General features: G+C 42.4%; 2 protein-coding genes across 5 annotated transcripts in view; both read right to left on the reverse strand.

Moving 5' to 3' along the window:
• LOC311031812 (uncharacterized protein) overlaps positions 1-15,729 on the reverse strand; it is a 30,258-nt gene extending 14,529 nt beyond the window's left edge. The window contains exons 1-4 of the mRNA XM_084038320.1: positions 14,926-15,729; positions 9,061-9,213; positions 4,300-4,883; positions 4,027-4,185 (exon numbers count right to left, since the gene is read on the reverse strand). Coding sequence (XP_083894446.1) covers positions 4,027-4,185; positions 4,300-4,883; positions 9,061-9,213; positions 14,926-15,550 — 1,521 coding nt within the window. The 5' untranslated portion in view covers positions 15,551-15,729. The remainder of the gene's footprint in view (positions 1-4,026; positions 4,186-4,299; positions 4,884-9,060; positions 9,214-14,925) is intronic.
• A 1,888-nt stretch (positions 15,730-17,617) lies between these two features.
• ptpn12 (protein tyrosine phosphatase non-receptor type 12) overlaps positions 17,618-23,760 on the reverse strand; it is a 37,241-nt gene continuing 31,098 nt past the window's right edge. For 2 of the 4 annotated variants that reach the window (XM_084038646.1, XM_084038645.1), the window contains 4 exons: positions 23,572-23,643; positions 22,540-22,593; positions 21,587-21,670; positions 17,618-21,194 (listed from right to left, as the gene is read on the reverse strand). In XM_084038646.1, coding sequence (XP_083894772.1) covers positions 21,133-21,194; positions 21,587-21,670; positions 22,540-22,593; positions 23,572-23,643 — 272 coding nt within the window. In that variant the 3' untranslated portion in view covers positions 17,618-21,132. Of the gene's footprint in view, positions 21,195-21,582; positions 21,671-22,539; positions 22,594-23,571; positions 23,644-23,760 lie in introns of all 4 variants that reach the window. The other 2 variants (XM_084038647.1, XM_084038648.1) reach the window with 2 other exon arrangements.

Raw genomic sequence — 23,760 nt, forward strand, 5'->3', positions numbered from 1 at the left:
CTTCCGCTCTTTCCCAGCTCTGCGTCTCCGTCTTTCGAAAATCATTATGTCGAGTCAGTCTCTAAAGCACCACACATTAGTGCCTGCGTCACAACAAAGTGTTCTGACTGGCTGGTGCTTCATACTTTTCTGATATAGTCTCTTCCTTGGCTAACCGTAAAACACTGGCATGTGAACGCACAAACACAAATGGCAACAGTGCTGACGGCGTTTACCGGAGGAGGAGCGTTAGGTTTCCATGACGATGCAGGTGTTATCAGTGGTAATCGCCGTCACACACACACACACACACACACACACACACACACACACTCCTCCATTTCTTCATTTGGGGCTTCACCTGTTGGTAGTTTCATCTACCAATAATAATTTACCACAAAACTCCGAATCATCAGTCTCAACGTATTTCTCACAGAATCCACAAGTGATTCTATCCAAATCAAATGTTTTATGCAAGAAAAAAATGATTTTCAGATTTAAAGCGTATGCCTTTGGTTGTAAGAGGAATTGGAGAAGACAAATATTGTTTTCCGACTTTCCTTGCCTTTTGGGATAACATTCTGTTCATAAATCATTTCCAATACATTTTAACTGCTTGATGCTTATATAAACCTTTTGAGTAATTGTTCAAAGGGGAATTATTATATCATCGAACAGAACATTTGAAATAAAATTTACCAAATAATTTCGTTATATGTCCAATTCCTTTTTCCAACCATGCCCCGAACCATCTGTGAGCTTCACATAAGATGGGATTGTTTTGGATGCTCTAATAGAGCTACAGTATGAGTATACACATGAGCACAATGTGAGCACAGATTAGTAGAAAATCGAAAAAAAACTGCACTCTGTTCTTTCGCCTTGTATTAATCTGATGCTGTAAATAAATTATTACTTAGTGACTAAACCGGAAAGACCAAATTACCTCACTGTCGAAGCACATCATGTATTTTACTGTGGGGCTGTACTTGCCCTGAGAAAATGGAGTGCTGTAATCTTCTATAATCCTTAGCACCACTGAAAATGCCTTCAGTCAGGTACTGAATACAAAACACTGCAGCCTGAACGGCGGCAAAGCAACTTTGAAACCTGCAGTCAAATTCGGAACACACACACGGCTCATTATAAAGTACGACTGCGTGGGTGATTGTGTGTCCTACTCCAGCAGCCCAAGAATGAGAAGAAGCAGAGCTGTAAGCGAGAACGAATGCACAAACACCAAAGGACAATGCGAGCTGTTGCAAATCTCTAAATTCTTCCCTTCTGTTCATCTCACACATGCACATTACAGAAAGCAGCTGTTCCAGTCGTTGGCAACTGGAACAGAGGACCAAACAACAGAGCAGGAACATAAAAAGTAAAGGGATAAAAGCGAGAGAGAATAACAGACTAATGCGGATGGAGGGAGACACTGAGAGAGATAAGGCGAAAAAGAAAGGTGGTGGGAACATGTGTGAGAGAAATCATTAATCTGTGTGTAGCTGTGCTGTTGTGTAGATATCAGTGTGCATGCTCACATCTGTTTGTGCGTGTGTAGCCTGTATGTCTACATCCCAAGGTCACTGCTGAGAGCTAGGAGGGAGGGAAAAAAATTAACAAGACCAGTGGACAATGACGTTAGCCCTGCAAGGAACACTACTCTTAAAGGGACAGCTCAGGGCACGGGTCTGCAGGGGGAAACTCAGTTTAGACAATGGACAGTCTGAATGTTTAATTCATTCATTATCCTGGTATCATGTATTCAGTCACATGCAGAGATAAAAAGGCGGGTTTGTTGAAGCAGAGCCGACCAAAACCGAAACAAACACACAGAATAACATTATGAATATTTCAAAAAAAAGAAAAGAGTAAATGCCAGGAGGAGAGCAATCGAGAACATAAACTGCTCTACACCCTGTAGTAGTACACACACACGCATGCACATGCACACACATGCACACACATGCACACACATGCACACACATGCACACACACACACACACGCAGGTAGCTGCCTTCACTCACATTGAAAAAGAGCAGGCAGTATCTCTACGCAAAGCCACTCGGGAGCTTTGAGGCAACAAAAGGCTTTTCATTAGTGAACTATAGACGTGGGACAGCTCTAACTGAAGAGGTCTAGCTGTGTCGCTGTGCTCAGAGGGAGACAATCCAGACAGACACCACCAGCAATACACACAAACACAGGCATCTTGTTTTTCCAGTTCCAGTCCTCAAAAGGTTGCGTAGCGTGCCAAGGAGGGGGATCGAGGCTCCCATACTTGTGCTTTACAAAAGGAAGAAAAACTCCCCATTTTGCTGGTGTTGACTCTTCTTACTGAGCTTTCACAGTTTAGAACTTCACTTCTTGCTTTCACACCCTCTTGCTACCCTTTGTCACTTTCCTATTATATCAACCAGTTCTTAATTATTTTGTAGCCCATTGCACTCTCACCACCTTTTACCACTTGCATCTCCACTGACATCTCTCACCTTTCTCTCTCTCTATATGTTGTCCTCTTGCTTTCTGCTTCCTTCCTTCATATCACTTTGCTTTCTAACATTAACAGTCCCCACCTGTGCACTACACAAAACTCTACCATCATTATTAAAGGGGCAATATATGACATTAAGGACATCAACACAGGAATAAACTCCTATTTTCGATGTAAAGATACAGTGGAGTAATGTCTACACGATTCGCTCTCCGTCTGCGTGTGTTGTTATCCGAGCTTCTCCTTGCTTTGTTGACATACTGTAGCTTGGCTGACAACGCAGGTTTTTAGTGCATGTGAGCGTGCACGCTGGCTAGCTCATCGCTGTTCTGCATGAAGCATAGCAACAGGTTCCCTCTCCGATAAACACTGTAAGCACGTTTGACGTTGTTTGTGCTGTTCGAGCCGTTAGTAACGTTCGCAACAAGCTGCCGGCTCACGTTGCCACATTGAGAGCCAGCGAGAGGTAATTGATATGCACTCAATATCGGATCTCGCACGTTTAGCGTTGACATTTGCTCTGAGAAATTTGACATTTGTAAAAACGCCAAAACATGTTTAATGCTGGACGGATTGAGACAGCTGCTGAAACCAGATGGTTAAACAATTCAACTTTCCATCTGCATACAGCAGTCATCAGGTCTTTTCCTTCAACCAATCCCTCCCACAAGATCCCATCATCCTCTCCCTCGGCTTCTACAGTTTCAATATTTTCCCTTCCCTCCATTTCTTATCCTCTCGAGCCTTCCTTCTTCATTGACAAACAGAATTTCACATAAATTCTTCTTGGGTGCAGTTTCCCATAAAATTATATAAAACTGGCCGACACTGAGACACTCTTTGTATTCCAAAAATCAGTGAAATATCGCTTCTCAAACAAAACCTAAGGTGTTTATTCATGTGTGTGCACCTCTCTGTGCATGAACAACCCATTTCATGTGAAGACAATTTCAGAGAAGATTAGTAGGCCTCCAGCTCTTCCTGTGAGTGTCCCTGCATGTGTGAGAAAGTCTGAAAACAAAAACACGCTGTGTAGACAGCTGGAACTGTAACATGCCATCATTATTTCCTGTTGCAGTTCACCTACAGTGTCTGCCCTCCATCATCAAATAACACTCAGAGCATCATGGGACTTCATCAGAAAAAGGAAGATTTGAGGTTTTCTATGACCACAGACCACAGACAAAGTCCTCGACAGTGTCTCAACAGGTCCCGTGTTCATGGACAGTTGTGATATTGCGATACTGTTGCAGCAGATTATATACAGAGGACAGAATGTAAGAGGCTTAGAAGCACTGGGCTCTTGCGATTTTGGACTTCAGACCTTTATTTTTTTATTTATTTTTTTTACTTTTCATGTCTGAAAGCTCACCATCTGCTCTGTGCTCTCTGCATCTGCAGCTCCAGAACTGAACAACCAAAAACAAAACTGTGTAAATCAGTTTTGCAGATGAGTGATAACGTCAGTTCAGATGCAGGCCAGCGTGCATTTGTCCCACCGATGTTCAGCCCCACACACGCATTCTTCATGTGTATGTGATTGTGTCTGACTGACCTGAGAGTAGAAATTAACCATAGTGGTGGTTTCGATGTCCTTCTTAGCCAGTATTTCCATTTTGACCGGAGCCGATGGGAACTTGGTTGAGAAGTAATCCAAGAAGTCGGGCAGGTAGCCAGCTTCTCCGTGGACGATCCCCATGACGTAATGAGCTGCCTAAAAACAGTAAGGACAGTAATGACATGCAGTTATAATGTTAGAAAGAAACACCTACAAATTAAACAAACAATAAGGTTTAAGTGCATGGATCTATCTGGTTGATATGTGTACCTGGGATGAGTCCTCGCTGAAAGCCAAGGTGACAAACTCCTGGGCAAATCTCTGCCTCTGGGCCATGGAGAGAGAGGAGAGCTGGGACGCATAGGCGTGGGCCACCAGAGCCCCTCCGTTAGGCTGATTCTCTATGTGGATGTACTGGGCAAACTCCAGGCCCGCCATGCCAGGATAGGTGCACTGAAGCTGGTGTTTGATTTGGGAAGGTTGTGGTGTCTTCATGGAGGTCGATGGAAGGTTCAGAGAGTTGAGGAGGGAGCAGTTAAAGAGGGATTTGGGGGCAAGAGGGGGAGAAGAAGGTAAGAGATGGGCAGATTTGCTGTTAGCTGGAGGGAAAACGGGTAGCGGGGACTTAAATGGAGACAGGGAGGAGGTGTGAGTGGAGTCAGAGGATGGGGAAGAAGAGGTGGGAGGAGGAGAGGTGGGGAGGAGGAGCAGGCCGGCACAAATGGTTTGGCAGGAGCGGTGATACATCTTCACTCGTTTGTGCTTCTCCCCCTCTTTGTGTTTCTTTTTCTTTTTCTTCTTCACTTTTTTGATTTGCAGCTCCTCCAAGTTGATCTTGGCTTTCTCCTTTTCATCTGGACAGAGTGACAAAGAGAGCGAGAGACATGGAGAGAAGAGACTTATTAAAGGAGAAGACATTTTTACAAGATCAACACTAAAATACAAAAGAAAATGTAATTCCTCAAAGGCTTGAAGGCAGTAGGGAGACACTTTGTTTATGTGAGCTTTGTAAAAAAATTAATTCTAATCAAGTCTGCTGTTTGATGGATCAACAAACCAATCCACAGCCTTTTTCATTCCCGTGCTGTAAGAAGACACTTGTCACTGTACTTAACAGTGAATTGGGTCCTGCAATGATGAAAGCTCAGAACATGCCTCCAGTAAAATAAGGTGAAGAAAAAAAGTACATTATTATAATTTAGATTATACTCAGTAAAACAGCTAAAAAGGAAAAGAAACAATAGAGGGTAAGACTGTAGCATTATTTATTTTCATGGTTTTTAACGGTCCAAACAAACTGATACCTAACAAATTCCCCATTTAAAAACCCATATGAGAAAAAATAATGAGTCCTAACTATATTAAGTAAGTGTAGACAGATGACTCATAGCTTCTCCCAGATGGCGTGCATCTCCTGGGGTGCATGCAGAAAATAAATTGAAGAGCCCTGAAATCCCTCGAGAAAAGCCCATATGACTAAGCCAGGGAAACAAGCTTTCGAGGGCCATATCTGAGCAGAGATACTCCCGTACATGGTGGACTGTCTCTTGGATGCCCGAGGTAGGACAGAGTGGAACATGCAAATTTAGGCACAGTGCTGTATGTATTTATTTATTTTGTGTGTGTGTGTGTGTGTGTGTGTGTGTGTGTGTGTGTGTGTGTGTGTGTGTGTGTGTGTGTGTGTGTGTGTGTGTGTGTGTGTGTGTGTGTGTGTGTGTGTGTGTGTCAGAGCTGTTCACATCCATCCGAAAATGAGTTGCCAGCTGGTTCATTCTTGCCCAGCAGCGGACGTGTAAACAAGTGGACATGTATATACATTTACTGTATACGTGTGTGTGGATGTCAGTCACTCTGATAGCTGCTGCCTCAGCATTATTCAAACATCAGATATCATCACACACACACACACACAGTCTAGTTTGCACCACACACACGTTCAATGCCAGATAAGGCAGAATGAAAAAGACAGAGAGAGAGAGAGAGAGAGAGAGAGAGAGAGAGAGAGAGAGAGAGAGAGAGAGAGTTTCTGTGTGTGCGCAATAAAGAGAGCAACAGCAAGAAGGTATTTGCAGTACAATACCTAAGCTACTAATCCAAAAGCTCTTTAACACACAAGTCACCCCTCCCCCAATTCTCTGTCCACATACACAGAGATTTATTCACAAACCTCAACCTTCATCAATCCACAGAGGAGCAGCGAGATATGGAGAAAATATGTGAGGTGTGACACATTTGTTGGGTATTGCGTTGTGATATGAAATGTAATAAACAGATGGAAGTCTCATGGCTTGTTTGTTTGTTTGTTTTTTGTTATAAAAAGATGATTTCATGTTCGGATTACAATAATAATATTCTACTTATCCAATATATCCAAATAGCCTCACTTGTAGTAAAGCAGCCTTACCGTCAGAATAGCTGCTTGCTGATTATTGATTTCCTACACATCTGCCTCTCTCTCTCTCTGTGGCCCCTTTCAACTGTAAATTTAACAGTCTCTCACTAACTACATTTCCAACTTCCCCTCCCTGACGTCGCCACTCACAACATTTACCAACGTAACTGATTAAACGCCCCGCTCACCATCACTGAACATCTACTCCCTGGCAAGGAGCGTCTCCTCTCTGACTCCTTTAAATCAGCCTCTCCCCATTTCTCAATTCACCTTTCCGGCTTTCACATTCAAACAGAGAAGATGTAACATTCCATGTCCACCCTCCGAGACAGAGGATTGAAAGAGTGAGCAGGAATTGCCATCTGCAGACGGTATGGCATGTGGCTTACTAAGCCCTTCAAATGTCACTGTGTGGTCATGGCATGCCAGCACAAAAGGAAACAGCAAGTCCGACTGGTGCTTCAGAACAGATGTAATCCATCTGAATAAAATTGGCGCCCGTGCATTTGGTTTGTGGTGTGTGCGCATGTCTGTTTAAAAAGGTCAAGCCAAGCAAAGAGCGAGAGACGGACATTATGTAACCGTGCTCCGCAAATAATTCACGACAGTCGAAAGGTTAACAATGAAACTCGCCACCGCATTCACAAAGTGGATACCAGATAACACGGACATGAACACAACAGTGCCTGACTGATACACCGCGTGGCCTTTCACATATTTGTAATGGTGTAAAGGTTGGCAGTTGTGCACAAATCATTTTAGTACATAAATGTTTTATAGGCTAAATTTTAATTCGTTTTTTACCTGCATTTGCTTAATTAAAAGTTTAAAAAACTAAATCTAATCTAGTTTAGTGTTCAAAATGTACCATTATTGTATACGTTGCGTAAAGTTGTTCAACAGTAAAATATGCTGCCTCTGTATATACTGTGCTGTTTACTATCAATTATTAATTTAGTGTATAAAACGCCAGATAATTGTGAAAAAGATGCCATCGCAATTTCCTGTTTGTTTTCCACCTCATCATCCAAAACTAATAAAAACTAGTATTCAAAATACAATCATATAATATCATATATGCTTGATAAAATAACTTTTATAGAGAATTATCAAAACTGTTCTATGTATCAACTAATCGAACAACCCAACTCATCATTTAAGCGCTGACTATGGCTTCTTGTTTCTGCTGTCTCTGTTAATGTTAAGACTCTTTTCCTGGTGTTATTTACACATTTTTATTGGTAAGAATCACAAAAAAGTGACTTTACCAAAAAGTAAAGTAAGAGACGCTAAGCACCAGGGTAGGGTGCATTGGCTGGGCTTGTCTCTCATCTTCTCCCGTTATGATGCCAGCTACCAGATGAACAATCGGCCTACACACAAAAACACATAGGAAATAAAACCTACGCACAAATTCTCCATATGCAGAGCAACACTATACAAAGGTCAACGTAACGCCAGGAATTAAAGTCTCAAAGAAAATATAAAGTTGTTACAACCAAGGTCACGCCGTGCTATATTGGGCCATTTATGGCGGCCCCGCAGCATTAGCACATTCTCAACACCCACTGGGATGCTGAGCAGTTGTGTGTCTGGTTGTATGTTACAAAGATGATGAAGATGATACTGTACAGCACCCAGGGAAAGTGGGCCAGTGCAAACGGCTGAGGTACAACAGGGTGCACTTCACCTCTACATCATTTATGACTCAACTCAGTGCAACACTTGTGATGCTTTCAACCTGTGTGTGTGATTTTTTTTTTTCTATTTCCACAGCATACCTTGGAAAGTGGTGGAAAAGACCGATATAACAAGTAGCCTGTGGGGTGTGTAGCTTAGTCTACTGAAACCACCAGAACATGGTTATTGATTTAAGAACAGACGACTCGAAACAATAAAACATTTGACAAAACAAATACGACAGCTTCTTTGTGCCACCAAATCAATAACAGAAAATAACATAAAATATGATCAACTACTTTCACTAATTTCTTGTATAGTATAAACCAGGCTACATTTAAGACTTTATGATGTGTTAAATACCATATAGAATGCAAATTAATACCCGTTTCGTGAGCATACCAGCCAAAATATGAAAGTGTGGAAGCCAGTATGAATTATGTATATTACCACATTTTTCAGTAACAATCTATAGCAGTAACAATAACTCCTAGTGCTATAATTGATTACGTTTATGCAACCTGGATCCAGATAAGTGGCCTAAAATGGATAACTGGATTAACCAGTTAGGATCAACATTTGCTCATAGCGAGTTGGTAAGCTTGCTAGTAGCTTATGTAGCTAGCAGTGGTGACTGTGTTTGCTCTAGATGCGATGGCGCCAACTGAACAGGCTCCTACGCAAACAATCCGCTGTCACGCATCCCACATTAAGTTTATAATGTGTGTAACGTCTCCCACAGCCATTTTGTAACCAATGTTATTGCTCACGGCAGGAAAGAGAAAATATCTTCTAATAACCGTCTCAGTTCGGTGTTTTCCAGACCTTTCAAGATCTGCTGATGCCCTGATATATTAATATTCATAAATGTTTCCAAAACATGCTCAACATCTTAAAAACCCTTCTTCCCTACATAAATCATTCGGTTTGCACCAACGCGTCTGTATGTTTCCACCAACCTTTAATCGGCTGCTTGACTTCGCCGTTCTCCCTCTTGATCTCGTTTACCACTTTGTGCTTCTTCTTCTCCTTTTCCCTCTCCCTGTCTTTGACCTTCTTCTTCTCCCTCTCCTCTCGGCCTCTCTCCTTCGCCTTGTCCTTGCTGGAGTGCTCTGTGAAAGCAAGAGCGGGGGGTTAAAAGGTTGCAATGGTAGAAACTCTCTTTAGCATTAACGCTGAACTCACTACGCCGAGCACGCTTCATTCCCTTTGATTTTTTTCCCTCTAACCCGTTAACTCTTGCCAGGCGCGTCACCTTGGCCATCGCCCTTTCTTTAATCTTGTTGGTCCTCCTACTACAACATCCATGGCTTTTCCTTTCGTGCTGCAACAAATCCATCTCTCCACCGAGCCTTTACCGTTATCTCTCGCGTTTCCATAGCGCTGTAATGACCTTCCAAATCCCTTTATGACTGCAGCAGTCGCTCTGCAATTTCACACATAAGCATCAATATATACTTCACGTTTCTTCCCCAACTCATCCCCGTTTCATGTTCTCCGACTCTGCCAGCTCCAGTATGCTCCAGTCTTAAAAGTCCTACAGAATCCATCTTTGCTTTTTGACTCATTTTATTTCCTTTTGCTTCTCCATCTGACAGAATCATTTCAGTGTAGGGGGAATATTACAGATCAAGGATTTGGAGCGCACTATAAAGTTGCACTCACTGCAAATCGCTCTGGATGAAAGCATCAGTTTAGAAAGTAAATATCACACCATCACTCAGACGTCTTTAGCGCTTTCTGAGCTTTCTATGTGGTGAAAGTCATCATCTCTCACCTCTAACCGAGCTGGGAAAACCTCACCTTTCTAAAAATAACTGTCATTTTATAGAATCTTTTATGCATCTCCTCCTTTGATTCATTATTTCCTTTCATTTCTCCATAAAGAAAAGAAGAAAAAAAACTTTATTTTTTCCACAGTAGTTCTTTTGCTGATGCTTTCTTTCTTTTCCTTTCCAAAGAACTTTTTTCTTTGAACTCAGTCAGATCCGCCTTTAAAAAGGAAGCTGTGTTTTCAGACTGTTCGCTCTCCTGTGGACGTGCGGAGCGGGAAAGTGAACACAGTGGGGTTGGACCCGCTGTTTGCTGGATCAAAGGAGAAAATGCTTTGAAAGTAAAAAGGCTTAAAAAGGAGCAGAAGGAGAATTAGAGGTACATCGATACACCCTTTTTCAATGATTATATTTAAATAAATACCTCTGCATTTTCAAGTTCAGCGGGTCATTTTTTCCCGCTACTTAACATGCAGCAAATCATTATCCTCATACCCTGCGGTTAATAGGAGGTATGACGGGAATGTTAAACCATTTTGAGAACTCAAAATGCACAAAATGAATGCTGTAAAATTACCAGACACTCTAAGCTGGCTGGTGAAGAAAAAAACAGCATGTTTCAAAACATCAATTTAGATCCACGGGAAGCTGCGCCTAGAGAGGAGGCCCCACTTAGATCTACTGCCAAATTAAAAAAAACATGTCAAACCATGCCATGCACACATTCATGAACCTTTAATTCAGAAGCAATGGCGTATAAATGAACCCAGGTGTCTGACTGAACATGAAATACACTGGAGATGTGCTCCGATTCATCACAGCTTGAGAGAAGGGTTTCCTCCTTAAAATACAAAAGGAGACCATGACAAGGCTGGCAACTTTCAACTGGTGAGTTACCAAAATGTAAAACAACGTACATTTTATCATGGAAATGCAGCACAAACTCATGGTGTAAATAAATCAGAAATTAATGGGATCCATGCAAGTGAAACTGCTTCTCAGTGTTAGTTTTTTTTGTGGTTTTCTTTTCCAGCTTTCTTGCAGCAGCAGAGTTTTGAGGGGGGGACACAGCAGGTGGTTTTCAGTGTTTGGATGATCACAGGAGAGAAAACACTTTGAAAGATAGAGGGCCAGAGGCAGGCAGTTTGTTCACTTCAACTACGCCGATCCCCACTGCTATCAAACTTTTTAGAGCTGGGGAGGAGAATTATTAATTCAGAGAGTCAATGGGGTATCCACATTTGAATGTTTTTTTTTTTTTATGTGCATTCTACTTGCTACAACAAGCTTCCTCCGATCGCCTGTTCTTAAAATGCAAGATATTTAATGTATTACATTGAACCTGTGTTCAACTGGAATACGTGTTTAATGCTGTAGCACAGCCAGGTTTGAGTGTAAGCAATGTGACCTCTCCAGGGTGTTCCCTGCCTCTCACCAAATGCATGCTGGGATACGCTCCAGACGGCCCCCCCCCTTACCCTGAACTGTAAAATCTTCTCAAATAAATAGATGAACAAATTCTATTAAATTTACAAATTGAGTTGATCATACAAACATTCCAATGTCCTTAAATATGATTTACATAACCTCTATTTACAATATTCTGAGGGTGAATATTATGTGTATTTTGTTACTTGTGAATCTTAATTAAACTGAATCAAGCTAATTCTATTTCCTAGTACTTTGTGGAGGAATCTGAGGGTTTCAAGGATTATGCAACAGTGCTTGAAAAGCAGTCCCATGTGAATAAAATTAACAAGCACATAATTTCTGCAGGAAATTAGCTCACTGTGTCATGCTGTGGGAAACTGGGATGACAGAAAATAGGTAAATGTCACCAGGGACTGTGATGTGCATATCTACGGGTGAAAACGGTTACATGCTTTTATTTGAAATACAGTCTATCATTAAGCAGGCATTAAACCGAAGCCGATATATTGAGCTCTTTTTGGATCCGTGTTGTTGGGACTTGCTGTAACGCTACAGGTAAACCTGCCCACAAGGAAAATGCTGCTACTCCAGATGGTCAGTCTACCCCTGCTGGTGTGGCAAATCCATGCTTCACCATTCAAGCTGGGCTCAAAATGAATTAGCAATAAGGTTCACGCACTCTTTGTCATTCTATTGAACTCCGACTGCACGCACAGAGTTAAGTGTCTTGTAATTTTTTGGAGTGAACAAATGAGCCAGCCGACAGTAACTTAATTGGGTGCTGATAGCAGACCGGCTACATTTTCTCTCCCTCCCCCCCGCTCACTGTACTCGGCCACAGACGAGTGGTCTCAGACACAGTCAGGGATTCTGTCAGCATGGTGCATTCACAGGCACACAAAAACCCATTACTGCAATTCACGCATGATTCACACAACAACCCAACGCCTCCAGTAACCCAAGTTTGCATGATTTGATTAATGGTCAGAATGATGGTCCAAAACAATGCATGGCACGGTCATTGCCGTTTAGAAAGTTAATGTCTTTGAGTAGATTCGTGAAAGCTCCTGTTAATTAAAAGTCTAGTTAGAAGCAAAGCAGGCATGAAAGCTGCAAAAACAACAAAAGAAATAACCATGTCATTTATTTGTATCAGTCCTAATCTGTGACTTACATGGGACATGTACCAAGAGTTTTACATGACAAGAGCAATTTAAACATTTGCAAGCATTTCAGCTTTTTTTTAAAAAAAGAATCAGAATTAAACTAAAATGTCAGGTTAATCTTCAGGAGAACTGTATTTGGTTACAATCATAATATCCGACTGCATGTAAATACACTGGGTGTCAAAGCAGGTCAACTTGTTCTCAGTGAAGGATTAAACCTGTGACCTTTGAGTTAAACAACAATTTCTTTCACGCCGGATCAGCCTGCCAAACTGCGGTGACGCTTCCTTGTTCGCTGCGCTCGGTCAGACATGTGTCTCTTATTTCAAGACCAAATGTAACCAGGAGTCACTGCTCCCTTGGCAGTTGCCTTAAGCCATGCTCCAACAGCAAACCCAACACTAATAATATTACTGTGATGACATGATACTCTTTTGATCCCTGTAGGAAAAATTCTTCCCTCCCAGGAAGGTCGGAGCGCATTCAGCACAGTGTCGTCCTGTTGAACAGCAGTCCGTCTAATAAGTGGGACAGCCTACCAGTCAACACATATTAGAAAAACCCCCGGTTAAAAGTGTGTATCCGTCAGCGTGGCGTTAAGCCTGGATGCCGACTACAGCTGTGTCACAGAGTCGAGGAAGAAGCTTCACACACCGTTACTAGCTTTTACAAGGAGATGCAGCTCAGACGAGCATTTTAATCCCATTTTTTTTTTGCTCAGGATTTAATGTGCGATTTCCAGCAACACTCTGCTCCACATTCATATACTTTCTCATCTTCAAATTTAAATCTGCTCTCTATAATTAGAGTCTCCCCACTACTGGCCATTGAGCAGCTCACTACGGCAATTACAGGCTCAGTATTTTTGCTCAAGGGCACCTCAGTGGGACTAAAATGTTTCCAGTTATGATGAGGTGAACATAATAAACATAATAAAAACTACATTAAATGACTTTTAGTCTTATGAATGCTCAATAAAAGGTGTTTAAAAGATGCTGTTTATTTAAGTCACATTATGTTTTTGGAAATCCCACTTTTGTGTTCGCATTCTGTGCCAAGACAGCCACCAGCCTGTTCAGAAATCCCCGTGGAGCGTGAGAGCACATCAGCCTGTTTACAAGATTGCGCTCCTGATGGTGTTTGTCAGAGCTACAGGCCAACAGCACGTCTCGTCCTGGTATCCTCACACTGACTGCAGTGGCTGTTCACAGCGTGTCATGACCTCTTAAACTACCCAACTGAAAACGGGTGACATCACGCACTCGCACACATTTGCATGTGTCCACTCGGTATTCCTCGGTATTGGTGTCAGGAACACAAATGACATCTACAAGCAGCAAATGCAGAGATTTTGAACGCTGCTTTGGTGCGAGGATTACAAAAAAAAACTCACCGCAACACATAAAATAAAAAAAGCTTTAAAAAGGCTCACAAATGAGACAATGATAAAAACAGAAACACTGTGACCTAGTCAATTAAATATTTTTATATTAATTTATTTACAATTATATACATATATTGTTTCATAATTAAATGTTGTATTTCATGTTTCCCCCTCCCTCTCACTCACCTAATGGCAAATAAATCAAGTTAAGGTTGTTTTTTTTTGTGGTAAAACAAACGCATGCAGGAGCGGTTCAGTGAACGCAACACGCTCTGCCTGTAGAACATGGAGTAACAACGAGCAGTGGAGCTCGGTTTCCTATACAGCCCGAGGTTACAGAGGGGGGCGTGGTGCGCTACCAAAACAACACTTACCCTATAATGGCGGGCGGCTGTCATATTGTTATGACAGCAGGCGTGTAGTTTTATACATACATCGCTCCGAAGGAAATAAAAAAACATTATTAATAATATATATATATTAATATGTGCGCATTCGTGTTACATAATAACTAACAACGCACCTCATTTGGTAAACTGACCTGACTGATTATATAGTGTTTAAATCCCGATTACATCATTTCAGATCGACCCTGTTACATTACTGTTAAAAGTACGCGGATAAAACGACGACGTAACTACGCAACAATTCCACGGCAGCACGAGCTCACAATGCAACTGCCAGGTCGCGCGACTGCTGCTGCCCCTGGACCGCTGCCGTGGCGCTCGAGGGTTCACGAGCGGGTGAAAAACAGGCGACGACCGCTGGCAGCCATAGCCTGTGGAGACCTCGACCCAACAGAGCTTTTTGTAAGACGTTCGACGCGACGTAAACCTCTTTTGTAAATGTGATATAAAGAAGAGGTGCATACACGACATTAAAGAGCGGTACCTTGTCCGAAAGCGGGACCGTCCAGACACATTCGGGCGCAGACAACCGCACACTCGGGGCCACATGTTCGTCCCCCGAGTGGCTGCTGGTGCGAGGAGCTGAGCAACTATAACTACGATAAAACACAACTCAAACTTATCGATTTCAAGTAAAATGTAAAGAAATACACCGGTGGCCTACCTTTGGATGGCAACACGACCTCCCCATTTTCTCTATTCACCGCAGAAGTGTTGTTAATTCTGTTGACGTCGTTGTTGTTAACATTACTCCCGGGTCCGGAGGTCACCAATAGTTTATGTTTCTTTTTCTCCTCTCCGCCTCCCTTTCCCTTCTCCCACTGTTTATCTTTAACCGGTTTCTTGGGTTTGGAGGAGGAAGGCGGTTTGTGGAGGAAGAAGTCGCTCTGTTTGAAGACTTTATGCGTGTTTGTCGGTGGTTGGGATCCGCCAGTGGCGGGCACCGGAGGGTTGCTGCCGCTGCTGCTCGTCTTGACCGGGCTGAAGCTCCACAAGCCCGGGCTGCTGCCGTAACTCTGCTGCTTCGGGAGCTGTTGGAGTTTCTCTTTGCCGCTACCGTTGCCTCCCACTCCTTCCCTGCTGAGTTTCTTGGGTTTAACGCTCCTCTCCTCGACTCGGACCTTCTTGGGCGGCGGCGGCGGGTTGAAATCCCGGGAAGACTGAGAGCGGTTGTCAGGGGCTCCTTTCGCCTCGATCGGCTTGATGAGCGGGCTTTTAGCGGAGGCGACCGCCGGGGCTACCGCAGAAGCAGCTCCGGTGAGGTGAGCGGAGCCCAGCGAGTCAGCCATCTTGAGGCTTCTCTCTCTATTTACTCTCTTCCCCCAACGGCCGCCGCTGCTGTTTTTTTTTTTTTTTTGCGCGACGCGCAAGGAGGCAGTGAAGGGGCGGGGCACAATTTGATTGACGGGTAGTCGAGAAGGGGCGTGGTTCAAGCTTGACTGACAGGTAGGGCTAGAGAGAGAGGGAAAAACTAGAGGCGGGGTTTAGCAGCTGCGTCTGTACTTTTTTGTATTTTTTTTTGTATTTCGTTGATTAATCCAACCCAGTACAGACTTTGCCTCAATTAGTACCACACCTGTATTATTTAATTATCAATTAAAGTGTTGATTAGTAATCAATTTGTTGCAGCTTCAGACACATCCTATTATAAAATACTGTAGATGCCCATAACATTTAAAATATGTTGTTTTATTTCAGTTTTACTAGGATTAATTAATAATTTACATCTGTTTCCTAAAGGGTGTCCGCTCTGAAAGGACATCCACTTTCACTGTGACACAACCCTACAGTATACTGCCCACAGCTGACTGATAGGACATGTAGAGAAGTGTGGTGGTCTGTGGAAATGGAAATATTCCCATCAAAAGGGACAAACTTGCCCTCTTTCATCCCATCTTCACAACTGGATGAGCTTATCCCTCTCACAGAGAACACATCATACAGTGTCGTGGATCCTCCCGAGCCATTTACACTTTGATTTACTGACACGAAAACAGTTTTTCCTCTCTCAGGTTGATCGGCTGAGCTGTCAATAGGCGGCCTGTCAGTGAGTGACAGCCAGCCTGTGAATACTAAATATGATTAGCGGTTACATGCTGCGGGTTGTAAAGTTGTGACAAGATTACTGCATGATGCAACGGTGTGTGGTTAACCAAACGAGAAGAACACTGTAAAGTAAGAGTGTGTATCAGATTCTCCAAGCATCTACTTTCCATGACGGCACACCTAAGACCTAATCTGGTTGAGCACACTGTGTTGTATATTTCTAGGTTTTACAAACAGAGCTGACGTGGTTTCAGTTCCTTCATGTAGCAGTGCAGCCTGCTGCTACTGCTCACACACACACTGAACACTGATTGGCTGTATTTGTAAGTCATTACATAAGACGTTAAACTGCTCCATGGGAAAACTGAGGTGACCCAGTTAAAATAGTAACCTGGCTTAATTCATGCAACGCAGGCAGTTAGAGAGAGAGTGTGTGTGTGTGTGTCTCTCAGCAAAGGAATAAAATATAGGATAGGAAGTTAGAAAATGTGCAGTGGTGGAATGAAAGTACTGGATCCTGCCTTATAATGCAGTATACATGTTTTTACACAGCTATGGGTGTAAACTGTCATTTTAATAATGCATTAACTTCTATGAGTTTTTGTCTTAATTGGAGGCATGTTTCCAACAATGTTTCTCACTGTTTGAGCAAACCAATAATGGATCAATGCGTGTGATTGCCTTGTATGCATTCACTTGTGTTGTGCAGCTGTAAATATAAATAATACTTCATTTCAAATATCAGTTTGTAGATCCCATCCCTGTAACCTGTGCTCTTATTAATGACCGTAGCCGAAGAGGACTGGCACAAAGCGGCCTAAAACCACCTCTGCTGCACCATTACACATTAAATATGGTATTGTAATGAACGGTGTAATTAATCTGAAATGAGCGCTGGCTACGTGTCAGCAGAAGCAAATGATCACAGTATGTCTCCCCACCTGCTGCGCAACTCTACGCGTGTAAAGTGAATATAAATGTGAAACCTTCAAGGTCTCGGTGTAAGACGCGGAGCGACTGTGTTTATACCACCTGCAGTGATTCATGAATCGGCATATTAGTGTGTGTGTGTGGATACTTGGCAGATCGTCAAGGTGTAAGAGAGGTCTGCTGCTGTAACATCCTCTAAACACACACACACACACACACACAATGATTGACACTATCAGATTATATGTACTGAGCTATCAGCCAGAAAGACAGAATTAATTTAATTTTGCATTCTTGGCTTCAGAGAGAAGTCAAAGGGATTTATTAACAGATTATTAACTGTTATAAATTGTATATTAAAGCTGTCTGTATGTACACACACACACACACACACAAACGAAAAAGAAACTGCACCCAAACGTTTTCAGCATCTCATACGAATAAAAAAACAAGGCGTTTCTTTACTTAATGTTCATTTTTACTGATTGATTTCTGCAACATACAAACATTTTGTGTGTGTGTTTATGTTTCGTGTGTGTAAGGAGGGGCGCGATGTGTGTGTGTGTGTGTGTGTGTGTGTGGGGAAGAGGGCTGAACGAGAGTCCCACGGGAGGCGATGAGCAAGCAGCAGCAAATCACATCGTTCATACTCACACCGCTAATGATGATTGGAGGAGAGGGGGAAAGGGGGAAAGGGGGAGGGCTGGCTCTCACTTAAAGGCACAGGTGGGCTCTTTTCTGAGACTGAGGCTAGTATGCATGTGGAGGGGTCAGGTAGGTAGATGGGCATGTGGCAAGTAAACAAAAAGAAATGGTGGGCTGGAAACACGTTTAAAAAGCTCTTTTTCTCAGCATGTCTACTAGTTAGTTTTCTGGCGTATTTGTTACTTTGAACCACCATCAAGTGAAAAGATACATCTGCTGGCGCAGACATGCTGAAAACGACAGCCTTTTAAAATTAAAAAAACGGCAGAGAGGAGGGTTTGAGTGGGATAAGAGAGAGAAAACAGCAGGGGAAGTGTGAGGGGAAGCTGAAAAATAACGAGATGCTCTTGTCCGGAGCAGGAGATCCATCTCTGTCGCGTGTTCTACATTAAAAAGAGCTGAGAGAGGAAAAAAGGAATCGCAAAGTGAAAAAAAAAGTCTGAAAAATAAAAAGATGGAGAGGCGGAGCATGTGAGAAGAGAAGAGAGTAGTGGGGGGTTCGGGTGGAGAGCAGTGGACTTGTGGAGCAACAAACAACCGCGTATACAAAAATAACTTTTAAAATACCATTTACAAAAAAAAAAAAAAAAACGACCATTATTATTATCATCATCATCATCATTAATATTATTATTACAATCTTATTCGAAGCCCGTGGTAGCTATCTGAAAGGGGGGCTGGCTGGCAGTCAATGCTTTTCCCCTGCCAACCAATTAAAACTAAATTTTAAATCTTTTTAAGCATATAACTCGAACATAAAAAATAAAAACAACCCTGAAATATTTGCCAGAAGCAAAAACGATAAAGGGCAGCACAATAATTTACAGTTTGAAGGGAAACACTGTGTAGAGGAGGAATAATCATCATGCACCAACTTTCTTACATCTTCTGTTAATAACAATATTTAAGAGATAACAAAACAAAAAAATCTGAAATATTATATACCTAAACTGCCCTTTACAGTTTTTATCTTTATCAAACAATGCATATACTGTATAGTTACGGTAGCTAATGAAGTTAGCAGAGAACAGTAAGGAGAAAACAGTAGTCCTGGGTCCCTATCATCATTGTCTCACACGTGCAGAAGCAGATACAGCATGATTTTTAAATTTGGCCCTCAGAAGAAAAACCAAACTGGTCTGATTTGCAGAGAAGTGGTTGTTTCGGAAAAACCAGACTTTATAATAATCTGTCAAGTCCCACAGGAGTTGCAAGTGAGGTGTAACATTCCTACTCCGAAACACTGGAGGTGTACTGTGAGTAAAAAAAAAATCGATCATCCAACAGAAGGAGGAGAATCAGAACAGAAAAGCAAAAAAGTACAACAATGGAAAAAAAAGGAGTGATGAGGAAAAAAAAGACAATTTGAGTCCCAAGTAACAACCAAGAGAAGCCAAATAGAAACAGAGTGACATGAACTGAGGAGAGAAGTCAAATTAAGGAGGACTGTCTTCTCTGAGAGGCAGACTAAGGCAGGCTCATGTTCCCAGCAGTGAGATCCAGAGTCACAGAGATGATGAGTTTAGTCATTACCGATGGGTTTTAAGGTCATTTTAACCCTGTTGTGGCTGGAAAAAGCAGCATTCTTGGGCTCAGAGTTGTGAATTTTGCTGTATAAGTTGCTTGTTTTTCCCCCTGACTTTTCTAACTTTGATTTTTATTATGAGATATTTGAGAAGGGCACATCACTCTCTGGTTAAACCATTTGCAGATCGTAGGTGAGTGATGTTTCACAAAACTTTTCAAAACATTTTCAATATAAATGTGGCTTTGATTTCTAACGCCACATGAATACGTCAACACGGCCATTACAGAATTAGCAGATATTTGAAGGAACGGTTTGACATTTTTGGGAATATCTTTGTTTGCTTCCTTGCCGAGACTTCAATGAGTTTAGCATGAAGACTGGAAACAGGAGGAAAAAGCTAGTCCAGCTCTTATTTTACTGAAGTTACTTACCAGCCTACCCACACTTCTACAACTCACCAATTAATGCTTCACATGTAATTTATTTAATTAGTGCAAAAACTGAATTTACGGCTTTCCTATCTTCATGCTAAGCTAAGCAGCTTCTGGCTGCAGCTCTACAAGCCCTCATCTAACTCTCCACAGGAAGGCGAATACGTTTATTTCCCAAAAAAGTGGAACACTTCCTTCAACCGCCACAGAGCAGGACTCTGGAGCCAACATGGCTGCTACGACCACTGCAATGACCAAACTATGTCACTCTATGACTCTGGTAAACATGGTGGTCAGCATAGAAACATAAAGTACTGGAGCTGAAATCGCTGCTGCCAACGCAAGGATTAAATCCTACAAGGATTCACGCTGGAGGTGAGAAACAGGTGTCGATTGGATAAATCAGCTCGAGTGCTTCCGTTTCTAGGCTGATCCTTTGTAAGGTAGCACCAGCACACAGAAAGAGGGAGAGAAAGAGACAGAAAAACACGGAGAGAGAATACCCCTGGCAACCTGTACATACCCAACAGAAAAGGTTGCATCATGGGTAACAGATTATCGAGGTGCGCTTTGAAGATTGTTGTTCATTCAGTAGGAGGAAGAAGACACCTTATGGGAGTTCAGTTAAACCTCGGGAATCAGCTTCCCACAGTAGCTTTTCCGATTAAAGATAATTCCTGATTTGTGATGAAAAAAAAAAAAAGTACTTATATTCTCATTTGGCATGAAAGCAAAATTCTATTTCAAATGTAAGGTTTCATGTAAATCCCTCATAATTTAGCCCATGCATCAAAAGTGAGAGAAGAACCTTTTTTTTTAAATCTACTCTCAAGTCACCAAAAAAAAAAAAAAAAAAAAAAAAAAACGGAGGGGAAAAACAAGAATTATTCTTTAACCATTAACGGGAACACAACCAGACTGATCCCAGGTCAGTGTCTAGAGAAGTGAAAACCTCTAACGTCAGCAAGCTGAACAGGAAAACGTGGACAAGCCACTTGACCAGTAAGTGTTCATCTGCTTTGCACAGTGGCACTTTGGAGGGCTGAGGCTGAGGAGGAGGAGGAGGTGTTGCACAGAGTCACACAGAAGGTGTTTCTATGTAAAAGTGTGCCGTCTGTCCGTGTGGTATCTATCAACTAGATTTTTTTTTGGACCAGCCAGGAGAAATCGGTAGAGTCCATCTCCTGTCAAGGGAGGACAGTGTTGGTGGACGGGCAGATGGATCGTCCCATCATGTCCACTGCAGAGGGGGTTCCCGAGGGCCTTTGGGCTGAATGCAGCGGTTACCGAACCCTGACAGAAGATGGAAAAGAAGCGCTTAGCTGGGTTTTCTTGCTTTCAACTGAATAAAAAAAAACACATCCACAAAATGTCTTCCCCCCGGAGGAGAATATGCCTTCAATTATTACCCGGTTTCTAAACCATCAAACATTTTCTGCACATGCAGCCCCTAAAGCCACGTTTCCTCATCAGAAATGGAGAAACGCCGCACAATGCACAGAAATGATGACATTAGTTGAAACCATGTTTGTCAGCAAAGTTTTCTGCACAGGGACTATAAAAAATCTCTACTTGTGCAAATGATATTTGTGAACGACTCGAAGAAACCTGACAAACGTCCAGTTTGAAGAAGGCAAATTCACCGACAAAACATGTAGAAGATGTAAGGCAGCAGACTTACCCACCCAGGTCTGCCTTGCTGCCTGTTGCCGTGGTGCCAGCAGACGCGGGATCAGCTGGAGGCGTCTTCTTAACACAGTCCGACACATCTGCACACAAACACACACACAGATTAACAGGGTGCAAGCACCATGTGAATATCAGGGCTTCAAAGTGCTCAGGTGGTGCTGTTTTAGTGATGTAAGGCTGCGTATTTAAACCGCAATCGTTTTACTGAAGGAGTTTCTAAATTGTGTAACATTATTACCAACCTATTATTATTTATATTTTCTAGTTTAGTCTCTTGATTTCTCGTTATGTAATAATACGATACATTTTTGGATTATTTAACACACGTAGGCCTCAGGCTCAAATGGTCCGATATGAACTGCACCTCACTTTTAACCTCCAACGCACAGAACGCCACGTTACACCCACGTGCACGAGGAACATATACACTACTTTGTGAGAAGTTTTACACCGAGAGAACATTTGTTCTGCCAACAAACGGAGTTCATGACATTTAAAGGCCGCCTATCAGCGGGAAACGAAATGAAGCCAAATCCTATTTGACTTGAATTCCTGTAACGATTTGTTTTTACTAGCTATGAATATAACCAAACAGTTATTCCCTATTCGATTATTCCGTCTCTGTCACAGACACGCAGTGAAACTACTGAGGCACTAAATTGGCAGTTACCGTCATCACACAACCCTATTGCACGGATAAGCACACGCACGCACATTTTTCATTTCACCTCTCGACAGAAATATTTTTTCCCCCTTTTCTGTATCTCTTTCCGTCTCGTTATGAATCACTGACTCGCTTGCTCTTATAGCTGCCGTTTTGACAAATTCTGTCTCGCTCGGGCTAATTTGTAAAACACTGGAGGTCCGTCTCCCGCACTGCTCTGCTGACTAACTAATGCGAAAAAGCATGAACACAAGGGCAAACAAACAGGGCGGCTACGATGCCTACCTTTATCTGAACCGCTCCATTCAGCCGAGGCCGACGTCTTCACCTCCAGAGGGTCTGGCGGAGAGAGAGCAACACAAGAGAGTTGGAGAAAGAAATAACTACAAATGAACAAAACAAGAAAACTTAATTTTGGCACATTCCCACACGTCCATAGCTTTCAAACTCTCCAACATTAAGCGACACTTTTCCTCAATACTTCAGCCTCACAGTGAGGAGAAAAAAAAGCTGAGTTCTCATTCTCTGTTTAGACTGAGTCGTTGCACACGAGTGAGAGCGAGGATCCGTCTCTGATCATAAATAGCAGATGATGACACCGAGGAATGAAATGACATTAAACCTCAAGACATGGTTGTTCTAGATTCCTACTTTGTCACAGTACCTTCAATACATTCCCCTTTCTATATATATACTTCTAAAGCACTACAAAATAAAAAAACTATTGTGTGTCCCAGTTCCATGCTACAACACACAAAGGGAATGTAATTTTTTTTTAGTATGCATACTAAGCTCATCACTAAATGTCTTTACAGAATCCCTGCAGGTCTGAAATAATACAAATGGTGCCCCCTAGTGTTGTAAAAGTGATAAGGCCTCTAACAAAAGTGAACTCTTTTCATTTCATGTGCTCTCAGGTGGTTGAATATTTTACTACTCAGAACACCTACACGGGAAAAAAAACAAAAACAGCAGAAGGCAACAGAGTGGCCCAATTAGTATTATTATTATTGACAGGCCTTCCTGTGAAAGAGAGGACACAGGCTTGAATCCTGCAATGAGAGAGACTGAAGCCCTACATGTTCGTACCGTATGGAAAGAGAAAATCACATTTCTCCTCTTCAGCGCTTCTCAGCTTCGGAGGCGACAGACTGAATCAAACAACCACCGCTGATGATTTCATTCACACCACTAAGAAACGTATCCGTCCACCTTCTTTGACCAGCCCCAAAAAAAACCCCACCACATCCAGGAGGTGACCCAGTGAATCCACTGTACCGGAAACACACCTGTGAATCCCGACCAATGCAAACGCACCTGTGGCCAGGAGGAAGGACTCGGGGGTTCTCGCAGGGAGGGGGGGAGGGGAGTCGTCGCTGTCCCAGCAGTCTGGGTTAAAAGGTCAGAGGTCATATGAGAAGCATCGTTAATTACTGGCCCGAAAAGAAAGACAAGAGATCGGCAGTCAAATGTGAACGATGCAAAGAAAAGTGCTGAAACTCGGAA

The sequence above is a fragment of the Eutrigla gurnardus genome (genome assembly GCF_963514095.1).
Source record: "Eutrigla gurnardus genome assembly, chromosome: 21".
NCBI lineage: Eukaryota > Metazoa > Chordata > Actinopteri > Perciformes > Triglidae > Eutrigla > Eutrigla gurnardus.